At 38.4% G+C, this 15,411-nt stretch overlaps 1 protein-coding gene across 2 annotated transcripts in view; it reads left to right on the plus strand.

Annotated features, from left to right (window-relative positions):
* The first annotated feature begins 750 nt into the window (after nt 1-750).
* The window catches only part of Atrnl1 (attractin like 1), a 723,769-nt gene continuing 709,108 nt past the window's right edge, over nt 751-15,411 (plus strand). Inside the window, exons 1-2 of one of the 2 annotated variants that reach the window (XM_047554249.1) lie at nt 751-1,419; nt 14,906-14,989. In XM_047554249.1, coding sequence (XP_047410205.1) covers nt 1,130-1,419; nt 14,906-14,989 — 374 coding nt within the window. In that variant the 5' untranslated portion in view covers nt 751-1,129. The remainder of the gene's footprint in view (nt 1,420-14,905; nt 14,990-15,411) is intronic. The other variant, XM_047554248.1, reaches the window with a different exon arrangement.

Raw genomic sequence — 15,411 nt, forward strand, 5'->3', positions numbered from 1 at the left:
ATGGCTCCCCCTTGGAGGGGTCCCTCCACGGGAAGACTCACAGTCCCTAACCCCCGCCGCTCCCTGTCCTTGCGGACCCCACAACGTGGTCAGACTGCGGTGCCTTTAAGACTTTTGCTAGCTGCACATGCTCAGCTCTTTGTGTGTAGTTGGAGTTTTTCTCTTTTAAGAAAAAAAAGAAGAAAAAGGCAGGAGGATGGGCTGAAGGAAGGGAGAAGCGCTGAGGAAAAGGCGCTGCACTTTTGCAGCCCTAGACGCGGACGCCAAGGGCTTCTTCTCTGCTGAAGCCCGTCTGGGTCTTTCATCTGAGGGGCTCGGCAGGCTCGCGGGGCGGGTGGGGCCGGCTCCCCCCGCGGCCCGGCAAAGGGCACCGCGGGCGCGCGGGCCACACCTGGGGTCCAGCCGCCCCTCCGCTCGCGGGCCGCGCGGGGTGGGCGCGCGCGGGGGGAGTCCCAGGTCCCTGTCAGGGGCGGGGCGAGACCACGGCGCCGGGCGAGGGGGGACCGCGCTCACGCGCGAGGGTGCGCGAGCGACCCGACGCACCGCGGGCCCGGGCCGCGGCCCCCGCGCCGACCAGCGGCTCGGGAGAGAAAATGGCTGCTGGGGGGCCGCCGGCCGCCTGGCGGGCGGCGCGAGGCTGACTGCCGCCTCCCCGTCCCCCCCTCCCGCGTGGGCGCGCCCACCTCGGGGCTCCCGCTCGGCCCCCGCCCTCCCGGGCGCGCGGCGCTCGGAGCCGAGGCTGTTGGCGCGGGCCGCGGGCGAGGCGGGGCCGCGCGCGGGGTCCCCTCCCCCGCGCCGCCAGGTCCCCCTCCGGAGCGCCGGGCGCAGCCTGTGCTGCCCGCTCCCCGCCTCGGGTCCGGCCCGGGGCGCCGCGGCTGTGGGGTTGGCCCGCTGCGGACAAGGTCAGGAGGCTGGGCGGCGATGCGCGAGTGCGACTGGAGGCAGCCGAGCCGAGGCGACGGCGGTCGGGATCTGCCCCTCCTGACCGGAGAGCGGGACTGGGGCTGGCGCCGGTGAAGAGGAGGAGGAGGCGAGTCGGCGGCGAGGGTCTCTGCCGCCGGGATTCCCCTCCGGAGCATCACTGTCCGCGCCCGCGAGCGCAGCCCCGCGGGGCAGGGGCGCGGGGAAGATGGAGCCCGGGGGCCAGGCCCGCAGCGGCGCCCCGCAGCCGGCCGCCCCGGGGCTGTGGAGGGCTCGGCCGGCGGGCGGCGGCGGGGGCGCCTCCTCCTGGCTGCTGGACGGGAACAGCTGGCTGCTGTGCTATGGCTTCCTCTACCTGGCGCTCTACGCGCAGGTGTCCCAGTCTAAGCCGTGCGAGAGAACCGGCTCCTGCTTCTCCGGCCGCTGTGTCAACTCCACCTGCCTCTGCGACCCGGGCTGGGTGGGGGACCAGTGCCAGCACTGCCAGGGCAGGTTCAAGTAAGTGCCTTCGCGGGACCCCGGCCTCAGCCCCGTCCGGCTGCGGCCGCCCCCTCCCCCCGGGGCCGGGAGCGGGCGGGAGCGGGGCCCGCGCTGCACCCCACGGGCAGCGGGCGCCCCGGGGCTCTCGCGCCCGCGCGCGGCGCTGGCCGGCGTGCAGCGAAGCCTCCCGGAGCGTTCCAGATGCTCGCAGCGACTTCTGATCCCTGCACAGCAAGAACATTTTCGAACTCAGTTACAGTGCCGAACACCATTTTTGTTAGGACAGTATTTTTAAAATGAGAAATTATGCAAGTAACTCATGAGATACATGTGCATAATGAAACATTTAAATACAGAAGTGTAAAGGTTCAAAGTTGTGGTCTACCAGTACCTGCTCCGCCATCCTCCTCTCTAGACGTGACCCCTGCTAATGTTTTATTTAGCACCCAGTGACCTTAAGAGGAAAGGTTTATGGTGGGCTTACAGTGTGTCAAACGCTGTTCTAAGCGTTGTAGGTTATCCCGTTTGCTTCTCGCAATAGCTCTATGACTTACAGGATGCCTGTACCAGGCAGTGAATTTGAATCACTTGCCCACTGGGTTGTGATTCCAAATTATCCCAATACGTGCACTTTTAGCAAATAGGAGATGTTGACTTTGCTGGAATAGGCTTACATTGAGAAATACATGGATGACTTTACGTTAGGTAAAAGGATGAATACTTGGACTCTTGTGGGTTGTGAAGAAAATGAAGTTTCTAACTGGTTAATTCACGAATTAGGTATTGTGTGGGAACTCCAGTTTTTCTGAAGCTCAAGGTGTTAGGGAGTTTGTTTCACTGAGTAAAGATACTTTCTCCTTATTGGTTGATGTTTATTAGGTTCCTGACCACCATTGTAAAAAGAAATGGGTTAGTTGAGGCCATTAGTGTAGCCTTTTGATAATTTGCAGGTAACAGAAATTCAGCTTCTTAGCCTTCTAGATACTTAATCTGAAGCTTATGGTTATGAAATTACACTATGTAGATTGCTAACATTTATTGTCAGGAATGACAGCAAAATTTAGGTGAAATGTCTTGGGCTCTTAGGCGGAGGTGAGACTATGGTTTACCTTATTAATATATTCTAGAATTTCCTTGTAAACACAGCTTATTTTCATTTTCCTTCTTTCATTTTTGTTGTTGCTGGTTAAGGCAATTCTCCTTAAAACTCAATGTAAACATGTATGTTTTAAAAATTGCACTTAAAAATTTTAGGTAGATTTTGCTATTTAAATTACAGCAAGTTTTTGGAAGTGAAATCTCAAAATGCAATTTTATGAAGTTCATTTGTAGCAGTAGACTTAAATGTTTTCAGAATTCATACTTTCACAAATTAATATAGTTTAAAATACATTTAAAGTATTTTGCAAGAGGTGCTAATTAAGTTTGAAAAGTGTTTTAAGATGAGAAGGATCTCATTGAATGGTGTCTTTAGTAGACTTATTTGTGTGTGTTTTTGCACTTTGGTTATAATAGTAGCCTCTTTACCTGCCTGGCAAGAGAGAATTTGAACATGTAAACTGGCAGTCAACAGTGAAAAGAGCTGCATTCATTTTTTACATCTTTTTATACATAAAGAGGAAGATTGCTTGATTCGCATGCAGTTCAGCAATATTGGCCTTTGTGTGGGTGTATTTGCTGTTTGTCTAAAAAGGATGTAAATTGTTGTAGTTGTGAGAAGCTCATATAGTATCTAGGTTTTATAGTGGGGGAACTTCTTAGCCAGATCAGCAGCCTGTGACCTCACTAGCAGATGTTGTCCCAGTTAGTAGACTGGGAGCTCTCAGAGCAAGTTAAAAGTAGCCTAAATAACATTGAGAGATGGTGTTTATAAACAAAATATGTTTTTTAGTATAAGGAGAATAGATTTTTAATGTTGATATGATGATATAACAATAAACTCTGAACTAATCATTGAATACCCGTAATTTCCTTGGAAGTTGTTATTTCCTATGATTCATTGTACTCAATTCACAAATGCTTTTTCATTTCTCCGTGGAATACAAGCAATTAATTAGAGTAAATATAACTGGTGCAGCTATCTCTCTTATGTATACTCTTAGGGGTAAAGACAGTGTATTTAATGTTATAGAGAAGAATCATATTTAGAAACAAGACTTCTTCCTGATAAAATGTATATGCTAAGCTCTGAAAGGTTTATTCGAAGATAATGATTCGTTTTTCATTATTTGAAGTAGTAACCCAGTGGGAAAGAACTTAACTAGAAATTCTCACTTCACTAATTACCTTGAAAATCTTTTTAAGAAACTGAAGGGTAGCAGCCTTACAGACAGACATCAGAAATGATTGATCAATCTTGGTAAGCAGGTGTCAAAATTAATTGGTTGATTCCATGGTAACTTAGCTATTTTCTACTATAGGGTTTCACTAGGGAATAAAATATCCTTCAAATGCTTCTGTAGAATGGAAGATTGATGGTTGGGGGAAGAAGTGCAGAAGCAAATATGGCATCAAAAGTGATACTTCAGTTTTCTTATCATTGATTCCAGTCTTCTGTTTCCCTTTGAAAAGACTAAAACATTCACAATTACAAGCTGTTCCTCATCAGGTAAAACAAATGAGCACTGATCTTCATTCAGTTAAGACTAAAGGTCATAGGACTGAGAATCAGAAAGGACGGTACCAATTTGAAATATAATCAAGGGTATGATAGACTAATTCAAATTACATTTGAATAGCTTAGTATAGAATTAAGCTAGAGAACATTTTGCTATAATCCGTTTGAGTGACAGTCTTTATTTAGAAGATAGTTCAGAATTATTTTTGTAAAATAGTTGAGATTCATATTTATATAAATTTACATTTTGTGTTCTTAGACATTTTCTTGCTAATGTGGGACTTATAACTCTAATTTCTCTTAGGTAAACAAAATAACCTAAACTAATGCTCTAAGATTGGAAAAATCTCACTATATTGTGAAATACTTGTAAATGTAAGTTTTTTATTATATTTATTTAATGCTTTCCTAAAATTATTTAAGTCTTATTCAATATATATAATTTTAAAAAAATGTCTTAGGTTAGTCAGACTTAGATACTGAATTTTGCGTATTTATAATGAAACTATTTTATTTCTGGTGATAGCAAAATGAAGATATAATGTCAGGAATTAGTTTGTTATAAACAAAGAGAGGCAGGATTAAATGTGTAAACATTTTTCTAAGCTACTGTTTAAAAAACACATGGAATTCTTTCTATTAATTGTAGGGAAACTCTCAGTAACTCTAAAGTTAGAATGTTTCCTGTCCCCAGGTCTTTATTTCAAAGTAAGATTCTAATAGATAATTTATATTGATGGCTTCCTTTTACATTATACACACAATAGGAATTGAAAATAATTCAAATGGACTCTTTCTAGGATTCTAAATTGATGGAAGCTGGTTTTTGGAGAAAGGTGTTTCCATGATTTGACACCTTTAACTCTTAAGAGGTGTACCCCTCCTTTCTTCTTCTTTGTTTTTTAAAGTTCTTTGAAAGTGTCCCTTTCTTTTTGGCCTCAGGGCATTTTACATTGTTTACTTCTTTGAGCCCTCTTTTGTATCTGGTATTTGCTTGGATAAATACTAATTAGCCTTCCAATGATAGCTTAAGTACTAGTTTCTAAAGGAGACTTCTCTGACTCCTGAGACTAGGTTATAAATTATTATATACTCTGTTTTTTTTTATTTTTTATTTTTTGGGGGATACTGGGGATTGAACTCGGGGCCCTTGACCACTGAGCCACATCCCCAACCCTATTTTGTATTTTATTTAGAGACAGGGTCTCAGAGTTGCTTAGCACCTTCATTTTGCTGAGGATGCCTGTGAATTTGTGATCCTCCTGCCTCAGCCTCCTGAGCAGCTGGGATTACATGCATGGGTCACTGAGCCTGGCTTCTTTTGTGTTTTTTATTTTTAGTTGCAGATGGATACAATACTTTTATTTTATTTATTTATTTGTTTTTATGTGGTGAAGATTAAACCCAGTGGCTCACACGTACCAGGTGAGTGCTCTACCACAGAGCCCCAGCCCCAGCCCCATGTTATTATATACACCTAAAGTACAATTTTTCCTTTTTAGTACTTTGAAAATAAAGGAATTAATTACAGGTATAGTATCTTTAAGTTATTTCAAACAGCTATTAAAGTATAATTGACATTCATAAAACTGTACAGTTTAAAATGTAGAATCTGAAATAAATTTACAATTTTAAGTTTTGTATTTTGTATATACCTCTGAAACTATCACCACAATAAAAATCATAAAAAATATCAGTTACAACAAAATTTTTTAATAGCTCCCTTTCCTTCCAATTGCTTCTTCCTTTCCCTGGATAACTATGGATCTACTCTCTCAATATGTATTTGTTAGTATTTTCTAGAATTTTATATAAGTGAACTCATACCTTACATACTTCTTTTTGCTTGACTTCTAGATACAGTGTATTTATTTTGAGATTCATCAATAGTTATCAGTAGCCTATTTTTTTTAAAATTTCTGAATATTGTCCCAGTGGGTGAATACACCATAATTTATCCCTTCACCTGCTGATGGGTGTTTGGATTGTTTCTAATTTTTGGCTTTTCCTTATAAAGTTACTCTGAACTTTCATGTACAAGTCTTTGAATGGACATATACTTTTCATTTCTCTTGGGGAAATACCTAAGAGTGGAATGGCTGGATCATCTGGCATATACATGTTTAACTTTTTAAAGAAACTGGAGAACTGTTTTCCCAAGTAGTTGTATCATTTGTGTTTCCACCATTGTATGACTGAGCTGGTTAATTCACATCCTCACCAATACTTGGTGTGGTTAGTCTTTTTAAAGTTTAGCAGTTTTAGTAGATGAGTGATATCTCATTGGGGTTTAATTTGCATTTACCTAATGACTAATGATGTCACATATCTCACCATGTCTTTATTTGCTATCTGTATATTTACTTTAGTGAGGTGTCTGTTCAAATCTTTTACATACATTTTTTTCTCATTATTGATTTTTATGCATTCTTTATACTGTCTGTATATTACTTTCTTACCATTTGGAAATACTTTCTGCCAGACTGGAGCTGTCTTTTCATTCTTCTAATGGTGTTGTTCAAAGAACAGATGTTTAAAATTTCACTGATTTTGGTGTTGGCATTAATGCTGACACCACAGAGTGAGCTGGGACCCTCCTGATTATTTGCTGGAAAAATTTGTGTGAATGTGGCATTGCTTCTTCATTATGCTTTTGGTAGAATTTACACACACACACAGAGTATATATATATATATATATATATATATATATATATATGTATGTATGTATAAACTACTAATTCAGTTTATTTAATATGTACAGGGCAATATGACCTGGATTCTTCAAAATTTTTTTGCCAGGATATTGTTTGTTTTGGTCAATATTCTATGTCCATGTAGTATGGGCTCTGCTATTGATAGTGTAGTGTTATATGGTTTTAGTTAGGTCAAGTTAGTTGATAGTTTTGTTCAAATCTTCTAAAACCTTTCTGATTTTTGGTCTGCTTTATCAGTTGTTGAGAAAACCTTCCATAATAATTTTGTATTTACCTATTTCTTTCTGCAGTTGTATCTATTTTTGCTTCATGTATTTTGAAGCTCTGATACATAAAATTTTTGATTATGTTCTTGTGGTAAATTGACCCCTTTACATTATGAAATGACCATTTGTTGAATGAAATGACCATTTGTTGAAAAGGCTATCCTTTTTCCACTGATGTGTTTGCATCTTTGTTGAAAATTAATAGAATTTCGCTACCTGTGTATCTAATTTTTGACTCTATTCTGTTCCATTCATCTGTGTTTGTCTTTCTGTGAATTCCCCCTGGCTTTATAATAGTGTTTTTATAGTAAATCATGAAGTTAGAAAATGAGATTCCTCCAACTTTATTCTTACCTTTGAGAGTTCACTTGCTTTTCCATATAAATATTAGAATCATTCTGTCAATTTCTAAAAGCAAAATCTTGTTGGGATTTTGGTTGAGACTGTCAAGGCACTAGGTCATTTTGGGAAGAATTGATAATCTAAATAATATTGAATCTTCTGGTTCATCAGTATAGTATATTTCATTTATTTAGGCTTTCATTCACTTTTTGCATCAGTGTTTTGTAATTTTCAGATACAAATACTGTATATATTTTATTAGATTAATATTGAAATATATTTTTTAATGTGATTGTTATTGGTAGTATTTTTTTTTTTTTATTTTTGACTTCTAGTTGGTAGTAAGGGAATGTTATGAACAACCTATGCCCATAAATTTGCAAACTTAGATGAAAGGGACCAATTTTCTACATAATCAAGTTATCAAAACTCACTCAAAATGAAATAAATAAGATGAATATTCCTCTATCCATTAAAGGAATTCAATCCACAGTTACAAACCTTCCCCCAAAGAAAATTCCAAGCCCAGAGACATTAGCAGTGAATTTTACCAGATATTCAAGAAGTTAATACCAGTTCTTCAGAAAACAGAATAAAGAGGGATCACTTCCTTACTAAATTGATAAGGCTAGAATTACCATAAGAAAACTAGAAACACTGTAAGAAAAGAGCAATATCTATTGTGAACATAAAGCAATAGTATTTTCTGTGAGGCCCTCTGTTCAGTCCCCAGTGTCACAAAAAAATCTTACAACAAAGTGTTAATTCAGATCTACAATACATGAAAAGCATGATATACTGTGACCATGTGTGGTTTATTCCAGGACTCTAAGACTGACTAAACATATGAAAATTTCTCTTTGATGGTATTCTTTCTTCATTCCTGATATTGGTAGTTTGTGTTTTCTTTTTGTTTATTTTGGCAAGACATTTTGTTGGGGTCTTAAGCCCCCTTGCTCTTCTCGACCAGCGACAAGGGAAGGGGCATTCCCCAACAAGGTCAGACTGGGATAGGTAGGGCCGACTGACCGCTGGCTCCCACCCCTCCCGGCAGAGGACAATCAGACCTGTCAGGGAGACCCGTCACAGCAGGAACTCGTTTATTGAGGAAATCATACAGCTTTTATGTAGGGTGGGGGCTAGGCGGGAACCAATCAGCTTAAAGGTCAGCAAGGCAGGGGGGTTCGCGCAGGCGAGAGTCCCATTGGACTATATGGCAAGCACGAGCTGATCACGTTCAGAACTGTTGTTAACCAATCCCTGTCGGTGGTCCGATTCATCATCACTAACCCTTGAAACCGCCTTTGAGGCCCTGCTCACCCACCAGGAAGTAAGGAGTCAGCCTGAGTTAGTTAACATGTCATTAGTCCCAACAACATTTGTTGATATTATTGACTTTTTTGGAGATTATGTTTGGTTTTGTTGACTTCTGCTATTTTTTCTTTTGCTGTTTTTAGTTTCATTGATGTTGCTTCATTTGATTCTAATTTGCTATTCTAGTTTCTTAAAGTGAAAACTTAGATTCTTAGAGATATTTCTTGGTTTTTAATGAAATCATTTTAATGCTGTATGGGTTTTTTATGCACTGCTTTAGCTACCTCTCACATATATTGATGTATTTTGTTTTCATTTTCATTCAGTTTAGTATGCTAATTTTCCTTGTGATACCCTCTTTGACCTGTGGCTTATATATAATTATGTTGTTTAATTTACCAGAGATTTTCCTTTTATCTATTTAAATTCCATTATGTTCAGAAAACATACCATGTATGATTCCACTTCTTGCAAATCTGTTACAACTTATTTTCTGGATAAAAGATGGTATGTCTTGGTGAATACTGCATGGCATTTGAAGTGAATGTGTCTGCTGCTGAGCGATATTCGGGTCTTCTGCGTCTCTGCCCATACTCTGTTTACTTTTTCTGTTTATAACAGGGCCGTGTTGATATCTCCAACCATAATTGTGAATTATCTGTTTGTAGCTGCCCTTCCCTTGGTCTTACATCTTGTATTTTGAAGCTTTTTGGTAGGTATGTGTGTAATCAGGATAGTTTGTCTTCTTGGTGAACACACCTCCTCTTCATAATTTATGATCCTTTGGTAATTGCTGAAGAACAGTGACTGTCAATCCCGTATAACTTAGCCCACAGATTCAGACTGACAGACAATAACTAATGTGCTAAAGTGCTAAAAACTTGGTCTTAGAAACATTCATCCTGAAAGTACTATTTTGTCCTGTTAGCAATTTGAAGATAGGATTGTGAGAGATTTGGATAGAAATAGAACATTTTGAATGGGTGGTATACTAATAATGCTAACAGAAATTGTGGTATTTTCTTCATGTACTCCAGTAAGTTATCTTGGGTGCCATCCCACATTAGAGGTCACTCTGTATACAAATCATATCCCGACCACAGAATCATTGCCTTTACAGGTTAATATTTTTCCTGTGTAAGTACACTACCCAAGACAGCTTTATAGTACTACTTGGATTGGCCATCACCATACACTAACTGAAATCTCTCTGCACGCTAAAGGATTAACAGAGTGAAGAGAAAACGCACAGATTGAGAGAAAATATTTTTAAGTCATACATCAGATAAGGGGCTCATATCCAAAATAATTAAAGAACTCAAACTATTTAATAATAAGAAAACAGCCAGGCATGGTGGCGCATGCCTGTGATTCTAGTGACCTGGGAGGCTGAGACAGGAGGATTGCAAGTTTGAGACCAGCATTAGCAAATTAGTGAGACTCTGTCTCAAAAGAAAAAATAAAGGGAAGTGGCTCAGTGGTAAAGTGTCCCTGGGTTCAATCCCCAGTACCAAAATAAACAAACAACCTCCCCCCAAAACAAACAAAAAACGCTGCTAAATAATAAGAAAATAAATACCTATTAAAAAAATAGGCAAAGAACTTGAGTAGACATTTCTTAAAATAAGACATACATACAAAAATTCAAAAAAACAAAAAATGTGCGTCACAATTAATCATTAGGGAAATGCAAACTAAAACCACAATGAGTTATCACCTCACACCTGTTACAATGACTATTGTCAAAAAGATGAAAAATAACAAGTGTTGACCAGGCTGTGGAGAAAAGAGCGCCCCTGTACAGTATTAGTGGGATTGTAAATTAGTCAGTTGGCCATTTTGGAAAACAGTAGGGAAGTTCCTCAAAGAACTCATGTGATCCAACAGTCCCATATCTGGGAATATATTCAAAGAAATTGAGATCAGTGTGTTGAAGAGATGTCTTCACCCCCTGTTCATTGCAGCAGTATTTCTAATAGCCAAGATTGGGAAGAACCTAAGTGACCATCAACAAATAAAAAAGTGGCATATCTCACTCAAATGGAAGCTAAAAATTTGAATTCATGGAGGTAGAGAGTGGCATGGTGGTTACCAGAAGCTGAGGGGTTGAGTTGGTTAGGAAAGGGAAAAAGTTGTTCAAAAGGTGAGAAGTTTCAGTTAGGAGGAGTACGGTGGTCTGGTGTTCTATTGCACAACATGATGACTATAGTTAATATAGATTTCAAAATGACTAAAGGACTGGATTTTGACTGTTCTCATCACATAGAAATGATAAGTATGTGAGGTGATGGGTATGTTCATTAGCCTGATTTGCTCAATTCACAGCATATACATGTTTTGAAGCATTACATTGTACCAAAAAAATGAACAAGTACTCTTTGTCAACAGAGGTTAAGGGAAAAAAAAAAGAATCAATAAACCAGCAAATAGTATTTAAACTAGCAAACCTATTTGAAAAGGCTTTCCATGTGAGGATGGCTTACAATGGCGACCATGCATAAAGACTATCCCTCATTGGATATAACTATTCTTTGATTGTGGCAATCTCCCACTCACATGCTTAGATTGGAATTGGCAAAGAGAAAACCTCTTGGTGGTAGATGGAGGGAAAGGTAGGCTCTTTAGTGCTTAGGGCTGAGGGGTGAAGGTAGGGAAGGAGTCCAGGAACTTTGATGAATAGGGTTTTCTTAAAAGTCCATGTAATTATCCTACCGAAGTCAAATGGAACGGAACAGGATGTGTAGTTTTCAGATTTCCCTGTTGTGTGCATTCAGTGGGGAGGCATAAAGACTCCTTTGCATCATCTCTTACTGTGAAGAGAGAAGGGCTATTGTTGTAGCTCCCAGAATGTATGTTCCTTCGGAGGAAGGATTTTTTTTTTTTTTTTTTTTTCAATTTAAACTAAGGTGTTGGGAACATAGGACAGGACTGTGCAATTGGAGGAAGTAGGGTGATAGAAAATATACTGTAGGGTCAGAAACATGGGCAGAGGATGAATTAGGGAGCATCATGACTGCTTTAATACTGTGATGTTGGGGGGCCTTTTTTTGTGGCAGTGGGGGGGGTGATTTCCTCATCTGCAGTTTGAGAGGTGTATTCCCAGCTAGGATGGTGGTAGATTAAATTGTGGGTGATATTTGGAAAGCAGGGCTGCCTGCTTTTAAATTTCCAGTTTTATTTCCTTGTAAAAAGAATTATATATATATTTTTACTGTGTATTAAGGTGCTGTTTGAATATACTAAACTTTTATTTCTTCTTTTTAAAAGAAATTGAAATAGAAGTAGCTAGGAAGGTAGGTTCATGGAACAAATTAGAATTTTCTTTAAAATCAAGTCCCTGAGGCACAAAACTATTTATCACATAGGCTGAATTTATGTTTGTATTTTAAATTAAGACTTATACTTTGTAATATTAGATTCAGCTCTTGATTTTTGGAAACTTTTACAATTAAATTACAACAGTATTTTGATTTTAAAGGTTCATTACAACTGCAAGTTAGAAACTGACAAGGATTTATTGATGAGCCATAATGAGCACATTTTATAGAGGATTTACCCTTTGTTATCTTGCTTTTTTGTAAGCATGGAAATAATAGATTACTTTGAGGTGTTATAATAAGGAAATTTCTAAATTTTTCTTAATGTTCTTTATTTGTAAGACATCACTTTCCTTGTTCCCTTTAGTTTTTTGTCTAGTATTTCCTATAGTTCTTTAAGACAGTTGATTTAAAGTATTTGCATACCCATGTCTATGTTTCCTCAAGGAGAGTTGTATTTATTTCTTCTTTGACCAAGTCATGCTTTATTATTTCTTTGCATGCTTTGTACTTTTAAATTTTTTTTTGGCCAGAGATGGGACATTTGATCTTTATAACGTGATAGCTAGAAATCATAATTCTTCGTTCTCAGGTATGTTTTTGTTTCTTGTGTGGGTCGTGGTTGTTAGTTTAGTGAATTTTCTAAAATATTCCATAATGTTTGTTTTCTTTATTGTGTGTGGTTTTTGAAGTCTCCACTTCTTTAGCTAGTGGTCAGCTAGTATTTTGACAGAGATTTCCTTGATTGCCTAGAGCCAAGAAAGAATGAAAACCTCCTCAGTCTGTGCAGATCAGCCCTGTGTTGTGGTGTACTTCTTAAGCATGTAGTTGGGTTGTTTACAACTTTGCCTTCAGAGCCCTTCAACAGAGATGCAGGTACTGGTCTTAAGAATTTAGTCTGAAGTGTATGGGAATGGTAAGGTGGTCTTAGAGGATACGAGTGTAGTGAGTGTGGCACCAATAGCATCAGCGACTGCACTGAGATGTGTCCATTTTAACTATGCACAATAATGTCAAATTATTTTCTAAAGTAGTTGTACTGATTTAGTCTTATGAGAATTTTTTTCTTTACCTTCTTATTTTCAATTCTCGCCATTATGTTGGATGCAAAGTATTATGCACTGTGATTTTATTTTTCATATCCTTGATTATGAAGGTACTGGTCTGGATCCAGTTAGGAAACAGAATCATAATTTTAACAGGAAAAGTTTAATGTAAATGAGAATTAACAGAATGAATGGAGTTAGGAGAAATTGACTAGTAAGAAATAGAAAACTCTGAAGAATATAGAAATAATAGATCAAGGAACAGCCTCTACTGCTTTTATGGCCCAGATAGAAAACCCAAGTAAGAACCGGTGCTCCTCTCAGCCTGAGACCCACACTTGCTGGCAAGGCATGGCTATGATTTAATGAATGGCACAAGTCAGTTCAGGGCTGCGCTGGTGGGACTTGCTCATCATTTTCCCTGTGGAACTTGCCGCAAAGGCATTATTGAGATTGCTGAGGAAAACTGCATGGGGAGGTGTCTCACTGTAGGCATTCTGCCACAAAATTGCCTGAGAGGAAGGGCTGGGGGAAACTGTGGACAGCTGGGTGCTGTTGACCAGTGTACTCTGTAGGAGTCTGATGCTGGAGAAGCCACATGAGCTGCTCGAGCACACTGGAACCAGGAAGAAAGGCCCTTCCCTCCTGCAGTTTCTCCAGGGCACTCTATTGACAAAGCATGCCAGCTTAAATTCTTGCCATCTGGCAAAGAAAAAGATATTTAAAGGGCCCAGATCTATTTTCACAGAGTAGGCAAATAGGATGAATTTGGAGGTGAGAGGCAACAGATGGATAACTGGCACAGTGCACTCTTTGATGATTCAGCTTCCATAAGCAGCCTTCTGAACATATTCGAATTCCCCAGCCACAACCCGCAATACTGTATTTTTTCTTAAGAAGGCGTAGTTCTTGAAAGTGAAAGAAGTTTTAACCTTTTCCAGAAAATGAGGAAACAAAATCCTCAAGTCATGGTAGTGTTCATTGGTTATATTAATTTTCTTTATTTTCAGTCACAGTCACACTGAATATTCTATCCAAAGATTAAATTTTAAAGTTAATTTCCAGTAGCCTTTATATAAAATAAAGTAGCGAAGCAGAGAGAATATATGTAACATATAATAAGCAAACTAAAACCATGCAAAACTATTATGGTTCATTTGTATAATTGTTTACTATACCATAATTTATATATATATAGATTTATATATATATAAATGGTTTTGTTCTTCTACTAATTGTTCCATTGGAATTATACCCAGTGGAGTGATCTGATCCAAATACAAAGCTTTAATTTTTCAAACATCCTGTAATAGTGGAGATATTTTCTGTGACTGTGTCTTCTAGAGCTCTTTTCCTGTTTTCAACTGTATTTAATTTGTTGTTAAACCTCTTCATTGAATTCTGAATTTTATAGTTTTCATTACTAGAATTTTCATTAATTTTTCCTTCAACATTTATAATTTATATACATTAGCGTATAAAAATATAAAAAGTAGCAGCAAACTTAATTTTACTGCTACTTTTTATAGTTTTCAGTTAACTGTCAAAATTTTAAATCTTACCATTTAACTTAATAATTATATATTTTTTAATGGATGCATCTCATAATACCAAGAGTATCTTTTGAATTCTTTCCTATTATTTATTGCTTCTTATTTTGTTGTCTTGTGTTTTCTTATGCCTAATTTAGGTAATTAAAGTAAATTTCTTTTCAGATTAGGGAGAAATACGGTAATTTGAAAATTTTCTTAGGTTGTAAATTTACCTTCCATTTTGGAAACAGCTGTTCTGTTCCTTTGGCTTACTGATTTTTTTGAACTTTCTCATACTGCTTTATGTCTTAAAGTTATTTTAAGGTAATTATTTTCATAATTTTTCCTTTCTAGGTTAACAGAACCTTCTGGATATTTAACAGATGGTCCAATTAACTATAAGTATAAAACTAAATGTACATGGCTAATTGAAGGCTAGTAAGTATACAATTTGAGTTGAATTAATTTTTTCCTAAAAAGATAAAAGTGATTATTTTAATACTATCGTATTAACAAGTGTAGTGATTTTATTGTATATAGTTTGTTTAATTACTTATTAGAAACTTTATATTTTTGATGAGATTTACAATGTCTAGAAATTATATTTCATATAAATTATAGTACCCCTTCACTTGCGATATTAGAACATATATATGTATGTATATGTAATTTTTTGAGTTACTATGGCATTAAATAGGCATTTTTTGGTGCTTTTAAAATACCTTGTTTCAGAATTGAAAACTCCATAGAAAGTATAAAAATATTCCATGCTGACTTATGCCATTGGTTTATACTATTCAGCAATTTAGTTCTAATGTTTTTAAAAAAGAACATTTTATAGAATAAAGAATTAATATCAT

This window comes from Sciurus carolinensis, chromosome 5 (genome assembly GCF_902686445.1).
Source record: "Sciurus carolinensis chromosome 5, mSciCar1.2, whole genome shotgun sequence".
Taxonomy (NCBI): Eukaryota; Metazoa; Chordata; class Mammalia; order Rodentia; family Sciuridae; genus Sciurus; species Sciurus carolinensis.